Source organism: Pseudoliparis swirei, chromosome 5 (assembly GCF_029220125.1).
Source record: "Pseudoliparis swirei isolate HS2019 ecotype Mariana Trench chromosome 5, NWPU_hadal_v1, whole genome shotgun sequence".
NCBI lineage: Eukaryota > Metazoa > Chordata > Actinopteri > Perciformes > Liparidae > Pseudoliparis > Pseudoliparis swirei.
Window position 1 is genome coordinate 8,306,454 of NC_079392.1, and position 16,916 is coordinate 8,323,369.

The 16,916-nt window shown below is 44.9% G+C and overlaps 1 protein-coding gene across 1 annotated transcript in view; it reads left to right on the forward strand.

The window, feature by feature from the left end:
* The window catches only part of mast2 (microtubule associated serine/threonine kinase 2), a 136,366-nt gene that overhangs the window by 17,553 nt on the left and 101,897 nt on the right, over positions 1-16,916 (forward strand). The window contains exons 2-3 of the mRNA XM_056415632.1: positions 9,056-9,206; positions 9,659-9,831. Coding sequence (XP_056271607.1) covers positions 9,056-9,206; positions 9,659-9,831 — 324 coding nt within the window. The remainder of the gene's footprint in view (positions 1-9,055; positions 9,207-9,658; positions 9,832-16,916) is intronic.

Genomic DNA, 16,916 nt, shown 5'->3' on the forward strand with positions numbered 1-16,916 from the left:
TCGGAGCACAGTGGCCCCGAACTTAAAATTTTAGGGGCGCAAGCAGAAAATTTAGGGGCGCACACTATAAATCGACTTGCAAAGTTTTCCCATCATTTTTACTGTATTACTTATAAATAATTTGACAGTATACAATATTATGCCTGTTTGCCTTCATGAACTGCAAAACATTCACAACAGAGAACTCTTCAGAAGTTACTGTATTGAGTTTAAACATAATTTGAGAGAAAACGTACCGTGAGCATGTGCATGTTGCACTTCGATGTGGCCAATCAAAACATGTGTTGGTTTCCCTTGTTGCAGGATCCTGGCATATATGATGTCACACTCTTGTTGACATCTGTGTCCCCATCAATCATGATTGACAGATAAGGAGCGTCCTCAATCTTCTCGTACGTCTTCCGTTTCAGTGTATCTGCGATGATGCCAACAAACTGTGCGCATGCCGTGTGGTTATTGTATGTTGCGTTTAGTTTTACACCATTCTTCCTTTGTAGATCAAGTTGGCCTTTAAATTTCGTAAAAGGCAGTTCTTCTTTGGCAATGAAATACGCCGTGTTAAACTTCAATAGCAATTCGGCCTCCTCGGCGCACTGGTTAGCAGCCTCTTGTCTTCTAAATGCGACTGGGAGTGGAGCTGCACTTTCATTGCACAGGTCGTGGCACATTTTATGTTTCAGACTGGCGTTGTGTTTGATCAGCGTGTCGTGTTTTAATTGTCTTATCAGCACATTTCGTGTTCCCCGCATGTTGTGGGAATCGACAGCAGAATGTACAGTTCATTGAATTGGTCTCCCTGAAATACCTCAGCCAGGTGAACTCGCGCAGCCACTCATCGCGAAAGCTGAATTTCCTGCCTTTTTTCGCCACGACCGTTTCCTCACAATCTGAGTCGGACTCATTCTCTGGATTTGTCTTCTCTATATCATTAGGTTTAGGAAGAAAGTACGAACTGATAGTCCGCTTCGCCATTGTCCATTGTTGACAGGAGACACCGCTGTGTAAAATCTTTGGATTCATGCGATAATCCCCAAGACCCGCCTCTTTTCACACATCATCCCCCCCCCCCCCCCCCACTCTCACACACAGGCCAGCCTTCTTCTTCTTCTTCTTCTGTTTTCGTCTCCTTTCTTCTTCTTCTGGAGTTAATGTCGGTTAGCAAACCAGTCATTCAGGCATTACCGCTAACTATAGTGGGCTGAAGTGTAGAACAAGTTTGTCAGCAACAAAAATATTTAATCACAACAACAAAAAAATCTGCTAATTTACTGGTCGCACATGCGCGAGTTGATGAAAAATGTACTCGCACTGTGTCTAATTTTAGGTGCAAAATGCGACCATTTGGTCGCAGTCTGGAGCCCTGGTGTTACTAAAACTCCAAACCTCAACGTATAGTAGATTTATTTCTTGCGTTGCACCTGGTGTTTGCAAATTGTACTCATTTCAAATTTTTTCAAATGCAAATGAAGGATAACTCTGACTGCATAGCTGAAATAACATGTATTTAAAAAGCTGTCGGTGAACTGTCATTTATCAAGCAGAAGAAAATGATTGGTTAATGCCCTTTTGTATCATCACAGTCGGCTATAGTTTTACATTAGCATCAATCTCCCGATAACATCAGAGAAATAACCAGTATTGCGTAATTTCGTCTGAGAATTTATCTGTGGAAATGGCAATTATTTTTACTCCAGTTTCTTTGAACATGAAATGTGCAAATTACAAGAAAGAAATCATTTCCTGTTATCAGATTGTGCACGAGGGCGGTCCCTGTCCGCAGAACTTCTGAGTTGACTTACACGATTTTGCCTCCTAATTGATTAGAGCATTTAACAAACAGATCGTGAGTTTCACACGGGAAAGAATACCACGCCTGCACATTATTTTTTAAAGAATTTAATCATTGAAGAAAATAAGAGTTCTTTCTCCAATAGTCCTGCCGTTTTGAGAGACTGAGCCCTCCCAGTCTGTCTGGTCGTCTGCTACCCGTGGCAACGTGGTCGTCTCATGCTTACGCGTGAGCCGTTACGTCCACCTAATCAATCTTCGGTTGATTCGTCACCGGATCTCTGATCCTCGGACAAACGGGAGGCGTGAAGGCCGACGTGACGCATCGCCTGTTTATCCCGGCTCAAATCCCCGTATTCACCTCAACCGGCTTCGGCCCGCGTTGTTACTTCCCTCCTCTCAGAAAACAAATTACGCCGTTGGGCTAGGGAGGCGTGACATTTCCTGAATGCAACACACTGCTCACAAAGAGCAGTCCCCCGGTGGGACTGTGCCGCCCAGTGAAGGTCAACTCCCACAGGGAGAAGGAGGGGAGGGCGTTAAAGGAGACATGCTGGTTGTGACCTCACAGGAACACACACACCTCGTATATAATCATTTCTTCTGTTTTTTCATCTCTTTTTGTGTCTCCCCTGAACTGGTTTTACACTATCGGTCTCAATCCTGAAGGTTGATCCAGAACGTGTATCCCTTTTAACCAGTGTTTCAGTCAAATATAAAATGAATGAATACCAAAATGAAAATAGGTGGTTCTTATGTCTGCAGAACTCTGACGCACACTTCTATTTATTTGCATACAGATATTCCCTGCTGTAGTGGCTGGGGTGTGGTTAGGCTCAGCCGCGGAGGGGATTGAGGCAGTGGTTCAGGGAACAGGTGCCGGGAAGAGGCCTAATTGGCCTCAGCTGAAGGGAATCAGGAGAGGTGGTTTTTGCCATGTGGTTTCTCCTCACCATCCCGCCACCCCCCCCGCCGTGCGTTTGGGAGGGCAGACGCGACCTCATGCTGACCGAGCGGCGGAGTCTCCTCAGACGCTCTTATCTCGGCCAGCCTTGTGGGCTCGCCGTGGGCGGATCTGCACCGGTAGTTGTGACCGAAGCTGTCGGACTCGCAGAAAATAAAGGCCTCAGATGGTTTTGTAGATATTGAGCAGACCCCTGGAGGTGATTCCTCCTCAGCAGCTTAGACCTCGCCGCCTGCCGTGACTGTAGAACACGGATAGAGAGATTATTCGCTGCAGTAAACAAACTAAAACACACACGCTTTTTAATTTTTTATTTCGACCCAGCCAGACAATCTCATGAACATTCTGAATCACATTTTTTTAAATTAAAGTGTCTTTTTTTGAGAAATTTGAAGAGGCGGCAGTTCCTGTCCACAGCCAACGACTTACTGTGGTTTGCAAATGGGTCAGGATTCATTGGTTTTGTGTATTCTGACCTGAGTAATGTGAGAAATGTGTGATCAGAAACCTGAGCCATAAACCAAAAAAAAGGAAAAACAAAATCCAATCCTCTCAAGCTTTAGTAAGCCCCAAAGAAGCAACTCTGACACTCCAGGGGTATGTTCAAGGCCACCATTTCGATGTTTCTCTTTTATTTTTACAAAATGCACACCAACCTAGAAACCCACCAACCTTATTAGAGTACTTAAATTAGGTACCTAATTAAACGGTGCTAAATCCTAACCTTGATTTTAATTGGGCCCATAGTTAACCTCCTGGGCTCTCTGAGCTAGTTTCTCATCATATGAGACTATACAGTACTAAATTTAGCTTCTGGCAAAATGATCTGCAACAAACAGATGATGCACTCGAGACTGAATTTAAAATCAAAAAGCTAGAATAGTATTGACATTGTCTCTGGAGGGGAGCTCGGGAGTAGCTATGTTATCATTGAATTGTTTTCAAAGTTAAGTCAAATCAGACAAATACTGTTTCCATCAACTTCTGACTAACGGAAGCTTTAATGCGTCACAATGTAAAGTAAAGTCAGTCTACATCGGCCATGTGTAAAATGGGGTTGTGATATTTACTTTCGCATTGAAAATGTGGAAGGTTATGTTTTGATCGCCGTGTATTCATTTATTTATTTGTATGCGTGTTACTCGCATAACAAAAAAAGTTTTAAACCGAATCGCATGAAATTTGGTGGGATGATTGGTTATTATCCGGGGACCATTTGATTAGATTTTGGGATCAATCGGGTCAAAGGTCAAGGTCATGGAAAGGTCAAAATCTTCTTTTTACCATAGCACGGCCAATTTTTATCCAATTGGCATGCAACTAATGCCAAAATGTTCATAATTCAATGCCCAATCTTGTGATATGCGAAGGTATGCGCTCTACCGAGTGCCCGTTCTAGTTTCTGCTTTAACACGCCTGATCTCTTTTCGACCGGCACGTTTTGTCTGAGTCCCTGACAAGTTCACAGTCGGCTGCCGTGCCGGACTGCACCCCGAGTCAATGAATGACTCCTCACCGTTCTGTCGTGGAAAAAAACCCAGGGGATGCTGTTACTGATCAACCATAACGCTGTTCTTCTCTCGAGTCTTGGTTCCAGTTCTAAACGCACCATAATCCGTAATCTCTGTCATCTGAAATGTGGAACGCTGTTTATTGTAGAACCGGGATCTGCAGGAGGAACTTCTCTCACCCCTCCCCGCCCCCCCAGCGCTAGGATCATTATTATGCACTTGAAGGAACGTTTGGTCCACTTAAAAAGTCGTTAAAGAACAACCGGGTGCTTATAGTTGAACATTTCAGAGCTTTCTTTAGATTAACTCAATGTTGGTTGTTTTTATGAAAACACATTCAACATTCCTCGCAGTTGTCTTTCATGTCAGGTCCTGAAGCTTTTTGACTAGGGGGGTTAAGTCTCTCGCTCCCTTCACACTCCTTCATTCACATCTGTCAAACTACTTTGTTTCCGTTTCTTACATTTTTTTTCTCATATTTCTTCCTCCCCCTCTGGAACACAGCTGGAACACATCAGAACTGTATCAGCTCTGATTACCAGCTCCACACACACACACACACACACACATATATATATATATATATATACGTACACACACGTACACACACACACATATCGAGCTCTGACACAACAGTCCAGCCCGTATCCCCACTGTCAGACAGGAAGCAGAGATGATGCAATGTAATCCCATGATGTAACGGGCTGAGTTCTCTCTGTTTGCCCGGCAACATGAGGCAGACTGTTAACCTCTTCACCTCCAGCAGAGACGACACAAACTCGACTCTCTATTGGCCGTGTGTGTGTGCACATGCATGGAATTGGACTCCGGTCACACGTACGCTCTCGTCGTACATACATGTAATATACAAATAACAATATATATACACTACCGTTCAAAAGTTTGGGATCACTTAGAAATGACTTTATTTTTCAAAGAAAAGCACTGTTTTTTCAATAAAGATAACATTAAATTAATCAGAAATACACTCTCTACATTGTTAATGTGGTAAATGACTATTCAAGGTGGAAGTGTCTGGTTTCTAATGAAATATCTCTTTAGGTGTATAGAGGCCCATTTCCATCAACTATCACTCCAGTGTTCTAATGGTACATTGTGTTTGCTAATCGCCTTAGAAGACTAATGTCTGATTAGAAAACCCGTGCAATTATGTTAGCACAGCTGAAAACAGTTATGCTGGTGATATAAGCTATCCAACTGGCCTTCCTTTGAGCTTGAAGTTTGTAGAACAAAATTAATATTTCAAATATTAATCATTATTTCTAACCTTGTCAATGTCTTGACTATATTTTATATTCATTTCATAAATAAAAGTGTGATTTTTCATGGAAGACACAAAATTGTCTGGGTGATCCCAAACTTTTGAACGGTAGTGTATATATAAAGAGACATTGAAGAGAACAGAGTAGCAACAGGTATTTCCAATATATAAAAAAACAATGACAATAGATTGGTAGTCGTGCAGATGGAGGTGTCTGATTAAGTGTTCGTCAGCGTGACGGCCAGTGGGAAGAAGCTGTTCCTGTGTCTGCTTGGCGTCCAGTGCTCCATAGCGCCTACCAGAGGGGAGGAGTTGGCAAAGCTTGTGTCCGGGGTGTGAAGGGTCTGCAGTGACCTTTCCAGCCCGCTTCCTGACTCTGGAGGTGGACAAGACCAGGATGGAGGGCAGGCTGGAACCAATAGTTCTCTCTGCAGACCTGACATTGATCTCTGGTTCAGACTTGCACATCCCTCCATTTTATTAAAACGTTTTTGTTATTTGCTTGCTTTTCCATCCGACCAGGTGGTGACCGAGAGAGCCTGGAGCCACTGAACGTCGAGCACTCCTCGCTTCACGAACCACTTGGAGGATCGGTCAATTCTCAATCTTATCGCATGTTAAAGTTATTTTGGTTATTCAATATGTTTCTTGTTCTTACCGAAATGCGTTGGTACCAAATGTCGAGTGTTTATCCAGCTTGGAAATTGTAGCACCAACGATCGAAAGGTCTGAAGAAGTTTCTGCGAGGAACCTTTTGGTTATCAAACTGTGTTAATCTAATACCGTCGCCTCTCTGCCACCTGCACGAGTAAGCCAGACCATCAGCGAGAAGATCGGGCTTTTCTATCCAATTATTCTCAAGCTGCGGCTGTAAAATGAGAGGTTTTTAAACGGGACTCTGGTGCTCAGAAACACGACCGTCATTAGTCCACAGGGACCGCCAAAATCAACCGCACACGCACCCACCCACTGAGGGTTTGTGAGAAACAAAGACCACTGTGGCCGTTTCCTCCCAAGAAAAACAGCTGAGAAGAACAACAAGGCCACTATTTGATCCTTCATTCACTCTTCATTCGACACGTCTCCCTGTGCTGCTCATTTGCATCCACTGCATCCAAATTCACCTGCAAGCCGTTGGTTGGTTGGGTGTGTGTGTGGAGGGCTGATCTCACAGGCCTTCACTGTCAGGAAAACAATGCACAGGATTGAGCTTGCCTCTTTTTAAATTCATACATTTTAGCTTCGTGGGTTTCCCAAATTATACGGACGAGCCGGACGAGTTGAACCCATCAGCCTACAGGAGTCCAGGGGGTTAGTCGGGAAAGTGGGATGTGTGTGGGGGGAGGGGAGAGAGAGAGAACGGAGGAAAAGGAGAAGAAGATTATGAAATCGTGGTTTTACTTCTCTTCCAGCATTTGCATGTTTACACGACTCTGTGCACGCCTGTGCATGTTTCCAGCAGCTCTTTGGTGATTTGATGGTTGCTTTTGTTTCTCACTTTCAAACCGCTTCGGAGCACGCCCCCTTTTTTGGCAACATGATGATCCGATGTTGTACCAAAGGGAAGTCGGATCTGAAACTGATTTTCTGTTGTTCCCTGTTGAGCAACAAACCAAAACAAGTTGGACAATTTCACTCCAGTGCCTCAGATGCCCCCCCCCCCCTCACTTGACTGCAGCGTAGCATTGTGCTTTCTCTCCTGCCCGTTTCTGTCTTTTCAAAGCTACGGTTACAACAGTCAGATCTTTTGTTGTTGTTGTTGAATGAGTGCATGCTCAGCCCATGTAGGAACAGGTGGGACGGCACAGGGCTCCAGATATCAATCAGCATTTATTTGTCACACATGCTCGTAAATAAAATAAGACTTCTTGAATACGTGACTTCATAAACATTTCCGTATTGGTTTAGTGAGACGCACAATGTTTTTTTCTAAAATGTTAGCATGAGGTACTTTAGTGTATTTGATTTCCTTCAGGGCTTCGCTGACATTTCCAATGGAACACTGTTCAGGGTCACGATGACGATATCAAATATGAAGTTATTATATTATTAAAGGGAAGTCGGCACAAATTACATGACAACACAATGACATTTCCTCATGTTTTAACTCGTAAAACAAATACACCAAATATGCTGAGTGAAGGAGAACTCTGTGTTAAAAGCGTGTCGTTGGGCAGTTTAGTTTAAACCAGCTGTAGGTGCCTTTACAGCTGTATTAGGGTTCCCTGTGGTGCCACGTTGTTCAGCGTGTTGCGGACCAGGGGTCAGTGTGTCAGTACCGGCGTACCTGGAGCACTGTGTGTCACAAGGACCAAGATCAGGCCTCCAAAGAGCCAAATCCTCCACAAATTACAAATGACCTTAATTGGTCCCATTTCTGTGGCTGAGCTGGGATGTCCCGGCTCCTGAGTACATGTTTCCCATGCCGTTTAAATACACACACACACACACACACGCACACACACACACACGCATATGTCAGTTGCATCGTCTCTTGAGACACTGAAGTCCAAATTTGATCCAGATGTGTGGTGTTTCTGGGTCTTTGGACATTGTAAACTGAGATATCTTATCCCTTTTTTTTTTTTAAATACCTCTGTTGCACAACAACCAGCAGGACTCGGGGGGCTTCCGGCAAAATGAGATTTCGACATGCTTTATGTGTCATTGTAATAAACTGATCACCAGATGTTTCATTTGCATTAAGCAAAATACTTGTCTGTCTTTTGCGAGAGACTTGTTCACTAATCGGCTTGTTGGGCCGATGTGTGTGTGTGTGTGTGTGTGTGTGTGGTTCAGGTTTTACTGGCGAAGAGGAACGGAAGCTTTCACTAAAGCTCTTTCATACGTGCAGCCACCTGGGAGCTGAGTGTGTTTGTGCCGGTGTGCGCCGTCCAGATGTTTCTGGAAAAGGCTCGTCAAGGCAGGAGAGAGCAGGCTATAAGCCCAGGCAGGCCTTGTTTCCATGGCAACAGCAGATGTTTCCAAATCAATTCACCGGAATCCTGAACTAGTCGGACTCTCCGCTCGATCCGCAGCAGGTTCCAAGGCTAAAAAGGGTCGCCGGGTGCAACTTGAAACCACATTTAGGATGTGCATGAAATATAGAAAAATTAGGTCTTTAGTATGTGTGTGTGTCTTTTTAATATATATATGACTATTCATAATTAGTTTTCTTATTCGATAGTGTTGGCCATGGTTGTCCCTTGCTCCATATTCCGATTGTATTGTTCATGAACATCATTTCTAGGTGTAGCCGATTGATAGAAAATGATCAGTTTGGTGACCTCTGCAAGAGGAAAGGTTTCGAAACAACCAACTTTTCAACCTCTGGTTGCGTGCAGTATGAACAATGGTGTCCAAATTACACATTGCACATATTAGTTCAGCGGCACGACATCTCTGACCTGCAGCCGATTGGACGGCTGCTGGCGGTGTGCAGCACGGACACCGAATATCAACCTCTAATGAATCTTTTTGTCCTTTTCTTCCCCTCTTCTTTCTTTCCAGAAGGAGTTTGTGATGCCGCCTCCTCTCCTCTTCAGGAAGCTGAGTAACCCCGACCTGTCGCCCGCAGCCACCGCCGCTACCAAATCCAAACTTCACCGGCAGCTGAGCCAGGATGAAAGCTGGGCCCGACGTGGCAGCATAGCCATGACCGGTAAAAAACACACACACACACATGTGCGTCATCAAGTGTTTTTCAAATCAAGGTGACTCGACATTGTGGGGTTTACTCGGTCCCTCTCCGCCCACACAGGAGTTACCTGAGCTCATCCTTTGACTCCTGATCTCTCGCTGTGTCCGTAATCTGTGAATATTCGACCATGGATTAACTGCTGTGTCTCACCAAAACAGAGGCCATGTGATGGCATGAGTCGGTGTGCGCTCTGTGATTTCTGGCTCTTCATGTTTTAGTTTTTCACAAAGGTTTGCGTCTTGTGTTTTGTTTTGGGATTTAAGAAATGGACAGCTGCATTAGGAATGATTAATGAGAACTGAATTTCGGCCAGTCATTCCGGGTGGAGCCCAGTAACATGACAATGAATCACTAAACCGTCGTCAGAGCCTTCTGGTCCAGCAGTCATTCCTTTTTACCCTCCCCGTTTGCAGGGAAGCAGTTGCTGCCTCTGTCCTGCAGTCTGCACACCGGGGTGAGCCAGCTGGCCTGGCAGGGAGGCCCCGGGGCCCCGGGGGGGCTGGCGGCAGCAGGGGGAGAGACGAACAACCTGGTCCGCATGAGGAGCCAATCCTTGGGGCAGTCTGCTCCGTCTCTCACCGGACTGGTCAGTGCACTAACGCCACACACACACACACACACACACACTCACACTCACACGCAGGCAAGAAAAAAGTCCTCATCATAACAAGTTGTTTAATGTTTTCCGTGATGTCATCAAGTACATTTTGGCCTCCACAACTTTACCGGACGCAACAGGCCTAGTCCCGACCCCACTGGGTCAACCACAAGTCACCAACGGCTGACATGACACAAGATGCTAAATCGATTGCATCATGGCTGCCACCTTACCACTTCTTTGCGCAATTGATTTGACAGAAATCTGTCTCTCTGCAGACTCCGCCTGAGTCACTCTGGCTCCATATGGATCCTGTCTGTTGGTCTGGAGCTCTGCCAGCTCAATGCAGGGAGGCAGGCACAGAATGACTCAGTCTTTTACACACACACACACACACACACACACACACACACACACACACACACACACAGGCTGAGCCACTTAACATCTACGGACTTGTTTGCTGAGAGGAAGAAATGGAGCAGAAATGTGTGCTGATTAGACTTCTCTATTTGGTGTGTGTTTGCTCTGACCTCACCTGTGTGTGAAAGCTCTTCTCTGACCCCTGCTGGTTGCAAAGAGGATTACCGCTGCGATTTGTAATTTCTCATGTCCAGTCGCACTAACACACACTTTAACAGACATTTCCTACAGTTGTGAGGCTCCTCCCTGCTTTCTTTGAAGAGTCGACTCAAGCTGTGTTTGTATTTAAATATGCACCTTCCGTGGCTGTGTGTGGGAGTTGCAGCGTATAAATATATAATGTAAATTATAAGAATCATGTCAGATGTGTGTCGCAGTGAAAACTCTGAGCAAAATAAAAACACTGAGGCCCGATGGCGATTATTAAACGTATACATGTAGAAAGCTCTGTTTACACAGGAGGACAATTCCTTCCCTGTACACAGTCAACTTTTTCAAAGGTTTCCAGTTATGGTTAAGGAGCAATAGAATCTAGTGCAATCACGGTCAGTAGTATGCCTCTGCATCATCTTACATAACATTAACATGTAGGACAAAAACACTAATATGACAAATGAACAATCAACTTGAAACGGCCACACTACTTACCTTTAGAGCATCAGGTGACCTGACACGATAAACCCCGTTTAAACACAAACTGCAGTGACATAAACCACCAGCAGATGGCAGTAGTGTCTAAAGAGAAGACGTGTGTGTGTGTGTTGGTGTCTGTGGGGTAACAGGACTTCTGACACCATGCCAGTGATGGGAAGTCTCAACTTGGTCAGTCTGTGGTCAGCGTTAAGGTGGACCAAAATAAAACAACCCCATCCATCTCAAATTATAATCTATTCGTCGCTTACTTTGATATGTTCGAACGCCTTTGTGTTCAGCTTTTCTTCCCCCTCGCCGTCGGCAGGAAACGAGTTGAGCAAATAATCCCTGGCTGCTATATTTCTAAAGAGCAAGTTCGTGAAGCCACACCGCGTCTCCGTTTCACTCGGCCCCTTCACGCACATCGTACATCAGCCTTGTGTTGCTTCTCGGGGACACGGCTGTCCACGTTTTCATATTACCGGGCTCAAAGCTTCGTCTCACGCTTTGAATCGACGAACATTAGGATTTAGGAAGAACACCTGAGCCCCTCTGGCTCATCTGTTGGTCTTCTCGGCTGCTTCTCCTCTTATCGCCTGTGTCATATCTAATGAAATATATTTACTTCCTATTTGTGTAGGATCTGTTATTTTTCTGTTCCATTTCTTATTTGAAACCTACATTGTTTAAATCCTATATATATTTTTTAATCCTATGATAACCAGCTGTCCTATTTCAGACCAATGTCTCAACCCAGTGTCCACTTGATGAGGCAACACCTGTACACTCTAATGCAATCCAACGCAACAGCTCAACAGTGGTGTGGAAGCGCCCGCCCTCCAAGTAATCTATATAATATCTAATAAACGGTACTTGCACACGGCACATTACCTGCTCCCTTGTTGACGTGACATCACTTTAATCGCTTTAATGCGGCTGCAGGAAGTGGATTAGTCTTGGAGAATGCATTTCCTCTCCCGTGACTGTGTGGATTAAAAAGTGTGCCTCGCCACCCGGGATAGTCTGTGACTTTGTGTGTCTGAGAGAAACATTTGCATGAGGTCCAGATGGTGTTTAGCTCTTGGCTAATGGACGAAGGTCCACTCGCTCCCGTTTCTCCTCTCGCTCTGACACACTTTAAGTGTATCTGTGTGTGTTCCAGGTGTTGCCAGGTTACGTACGAGGTGCACACACACACACACAGTGTTTGAAAAGGAAAGAAGAGAGCTTGCTTCTCTTTCTTTGACTGAGCAGCTGCATTCACTGTGGAGGTGAAACTTTGCACACACACACACACAATCAGATTAGAATATTATTAGCATTTGTTTTGGAAGCGGGGTTGCGGGGGGGGGTGTTTAAGAGAGAATTTTTTTAATGAAAGACTGCTGGAAGGAGGATACAGCGCTGAAGATGAAAGAAGATTGCTGCTGTATTGTTGCAGCCCGTGCTCAGGCACATCATTAAATGCAGTGAGACTCTGCTGGGAGGCAGACACACACACACACACACACACACACACTCAAGCACACACGCACACAAACGCGGGGCCGTTTGAAATATGGAGACCACAACCTGAATACAAAATAGAGCACCAGTTGCTTTTAAACCAGTGGTTGAAGGGCCCCTTTAAAATATTCTCATTTAACTGGGTGCCAACAACAAAAAATCTCCAACATATCTATACATTTTTGATCCATCCATATAGCATAGCGGGAACACAATTTAGATGTACGTGTCACGAAGCGGGCCTCACGGCCGTGTAATGGTGGAGGTACAGGAAGGCTGTCATCCTCATGAAAACACCCACATGACAACACACTGCCCATCGGTCTTCATCGTAACAGCAGAACACATTCTGTGAAGATCGGAGGCAGCATGGGGCGGGTCCAACTTGGCGCGTGGATAAGAGGGCACTTCAACATTTCCAAAAATACACTCTTGCACCTCTATCGCTGGTGTGCCATTGTTATTACTTTTTAAATGTGTTATGTATTTTACCCCTCTTTTACGATTTCTTCCTTATTGCGACGCAATATCGTTGCAGGGTACGCTTGTTGAGTCACTTCTTCTGCTCTTGTTTTTGACTGTTGAACCCACATTACCCAACCACGGCAGAGTGGGCTTTGTTTTTGTCCTCAGTTTGGAGCCGTTGAACACGCGAATAAGACATATGTGTACCGCATGTGTACCCATGTGTAACCCATGTGTACCCATGTGTACCCATGTGTACCCATGTGTACCCATGTGTACCCATGTGTACCCATGTGCACCGCATGTGCACCGCATGTGTTGCTTAACTCTAACACGCCTCATCTCAGAAGCGAGACAAACTGTCCTCTGCAAGAAGTTCCCTCGTGTGTTCAGACGCTCTCGGTGAAGTGCACCTGCCGGCGGCCTCGGCCTCAGTGACCTCATCATCCATCACGCTGTGTAGCACGGAGTGTGTCGTTTTTTTGGGGGTGGTGGTGCAGGAATAAGCTGACGCAGCCGCAGCCACCGCTTAAATATACATGAGAACATGTTGAATAATTACAGAGCGTGCTCCGCCGCAGCCGACGGAGACGGAGACGGTGGCTTAACGACTCGTCTGCCTCTCGCCGTCGGGGCGTTTCTTCCACAGGGTCGACTGATTGCTTTGGACATCCAAACCGATCTGAAACCCAATCTGACTCGGACTCAGTCCAGGTGCTCTTGACACGGGAAGACAAAATGATTTACCTTCATCCACAACTTCTCCTCTATTTGGACTTTAAAATTGAAAAAAATGGTGCATTTGTCTTTTTTTTGACACACATATTTCTATTTCTCATCTATTTTTAGTTTTTGGTCAGTAAGGGCAGTTGGTGTTCTCACAGGATTGCAATGTTTGTGGGGCAATAGGACTCTCAATGTCGTGGCTGGGCTGAAGCAAAAAAACGTAGTCATTGTGTCATACGCTCTCATATATATATTTAGTACCAGGCACCTTTTTGCATTTCATTCAACCAAAAGTGAAGAACATTCTTGTCAGTTTGCGGCCGCTGCCTGCAGCAACCACCGCCGGGCACGCGTCTGCACATTGTTGTGCTGTTGCTTACGTGCCAGGACTATTTTGCTCAGCCAAGTGAAGCCAGTAAACACCGGCGCGCGTCCCTCTGGATGCAGTGTTGTTCCCCGTGTTGAAAAGCACCGCAGAGCAGGAGGGCAGTAAGAGCAGCCGCCCTTAAGGTCGCACCTCTCGGAGGAGACGGGTAACGGAAAAGAGCACAGGGTGTGTGTGAGTGAGTGAGTGTGTGCTCATGTGTGACATGAGCAGCTTATCTTCTCCTTGCATATCTTCTTGATGTCTGTCCTGCTTATTTTCACATTCACTTGCTGCCGGCTGTCAGTCGTCCGTGTCATGAGCACGATTCAGAGCTAAAGAAGGAAACTGTGTACCTGCACTATTCTTACTTCAGCTGCTGGGAAACTGCAGAACACTGCACTTAATGCATGTCTCCTTTCAACACACACACACACACACACACACATTCCCTTTAGTTTCTTGAGATAGCAAACATAGCGCCCACCGTGGACTGTTTGTTCTTTGAAATGCGTTAGTTTTTATCTTTTTCTTCTTCTTTTCTTTTCGTTGATCAAAATGTGAATTGATTCGTCTTTCTGAAGTTTTGCTATATTTTCTTTTGATGTATGGCAAAGCGTGAGAAGAGTTCTTTTTTGTTGGAAGGGTTCATCCAGGAGAAATACATCAGTCGTGCATTTCACAGCTTCTTTTACAAGCTTTCTGCCAAATTCACCCAAATTACCCCCCAAAAAGAACAGAAAAAATTATTTTCTCACCAACTCTAGTCGTGTCTACATGTCTTTACAAATTGTCTGGTTCTGTTTTGACCTTGTTATGAGATTTCTACCCATTCGTTGTTTATTGTGATCCATCGCTTTTAAAATAAGTGAAGCGTTGTTCTCGACTACAGCGTGGACGCGTGCCTAAATATGCATCGATCTATGAAACGGACTCACTTCACATGAAAGAGACATTCCTCTTTCTTGTCTAGTCCCCTCGGTTCAAACACTGACGCTTAATGTGACCTGATATCAGCATGTGCCGTAGCTCAGCTTTTACCCGTCTTCTATACTTCTATACTCATCACCTTCATTTCCATTCCTGACTCTCCTTCTGACCTCTTCACTTTCACTCTTTCTCCTTCCTTTATCTCCGAGTTCATCTCCTGATCCTCTTTAATTTGAGGAGAGGGTTTAGGCTTAAGAAGAGTCACTGAGAGGTTGTGTGTCTGTGTGTGTGTGTGTGTGTGTGTCCAGCCGAGGACCTGGGGCCCAGGTGAGAGACGAGGCCACTCGGATTCAGATGAAACTTTATTGTCATTGCTCACAGTACAGGGACTGAGGCGACGACAAGTCAGTTAGCATCTGACCAACTGTGCAAAGAGAGAAGTATATTTTTAAAAAAGTGCAATGCAGATATAATATACAGTGGATATGTATAATATATATAAACATTATGTATATACAGTCAATTGAAGGTGCAAGTATATATATGTAAACATTAAGGTGCTAGTGTGATGTGGGAGAGCTTGGTTTCTTAATTTGAATTTAAATTAATTAATAAATGAAGTCTAATTTAATAATAAAAAAATAGTACAAGAAATGTTTGTAATGTATTTTAATTTGTTTTACCATGAGAGCAATAATGAGATTTAAAATCCGTTTCTCACGAGCCCAGCCAAAATAGGTATTGGCCCTGTTCACCATTTATTAGGAGAGTTAAATAAAATAAAAAAATTTAAGGAACTACCTGATCACATTCACCGAGTTGCACATTCACAGCAGCAAGCGGCCCGCTACAACCACCGTCTTCATTTTCCGGCCACTGAGCCGCTCCACTGCAGCAGTTGGGATTAAGGGACCTCTCCTCAGTTGTGGTTATGAGGGAGGGGCAAGTTAAGTAATCCAGACGATTCAGGGAATTGAATCCGAGGTGTTTTCATCGACTTGGCAACGAGGTGCCGACGATACTATGACTCGTGAACCCTGCCGTGCTCCTGGACGTGAGCGGGGCTTTTGGTTTTTTGTTTGTCGAACGTGAAGCGCAGACTGGAAGCCGGCGGGGTCACGGGTCTGACTTCCCATCGTACATCTCGCACCTCGGCAGACAAGCGATTGGACGTGTCCGGCGGTGCGTCCCGAGATGAGATGGAAAATGTTCTGCAGAGGGAGGCGTAGAGGGGAAAAGAGCAAGGCCGTGATGGACAGAATGAATAAATCAAGAGCCAGTGTAATAACAAAGGGGAGGGAGGGTGGAGGGGGGCTCGATGGGTGGAATTAGAGATGGAGGTGAAGTGAACAACTCTGCTCTGTCGGAGGACGGAAAAGTGAACTTCAAACAAACACATTATTATTTTTCGGCTTCTTACGATGTTTACACAAATTGTTTTTGTGTGCCTTTTAATTATAATGCTATAATGGCCTGACTATAAGGTGACCCTAATTATAGCACGACAAAAACCGCTCATCCAATACCAGTTATTAATTTATAGCTGTGTGGAAGTGAACGTAATGAGTCTTTTATGTTTAAGCCGTCAAAGGCTTCAACTCGCTAGTCGAGCGACACGAAGGCTGCAAACAACCCATAATGCAGCGCTTTCATTATCTTTCAGGCCCAGTACTAATAACCAAGTCCTTTTCAAAAATAATAACATAAACGATAAGACACACATGCAGTACTTCCTGTAACGCAAAGCACATCTGGCGAGATGCGGGCTGTGTAGTGAACCTCAGGACGATGCAAAAAGTTTCCTTTACATAAAAAAACACTGAAAGCTGGAATCGGATGTCCGTCCAGATTTGTAATCTCGTTAGCCGAGATCAGATTTGAGTCGCCGCGGGGAGGAAAGGAAGGGAAAGAGAGGAACAATAACTCTAAATCTGGTTACATTTTGATCGGGGCGGATAAGTAAAGAGAAAAAGCTCTTCCGGAGCGCTTTACACTCCCACTTTGAAACCTGTAAACTTGTAATTCC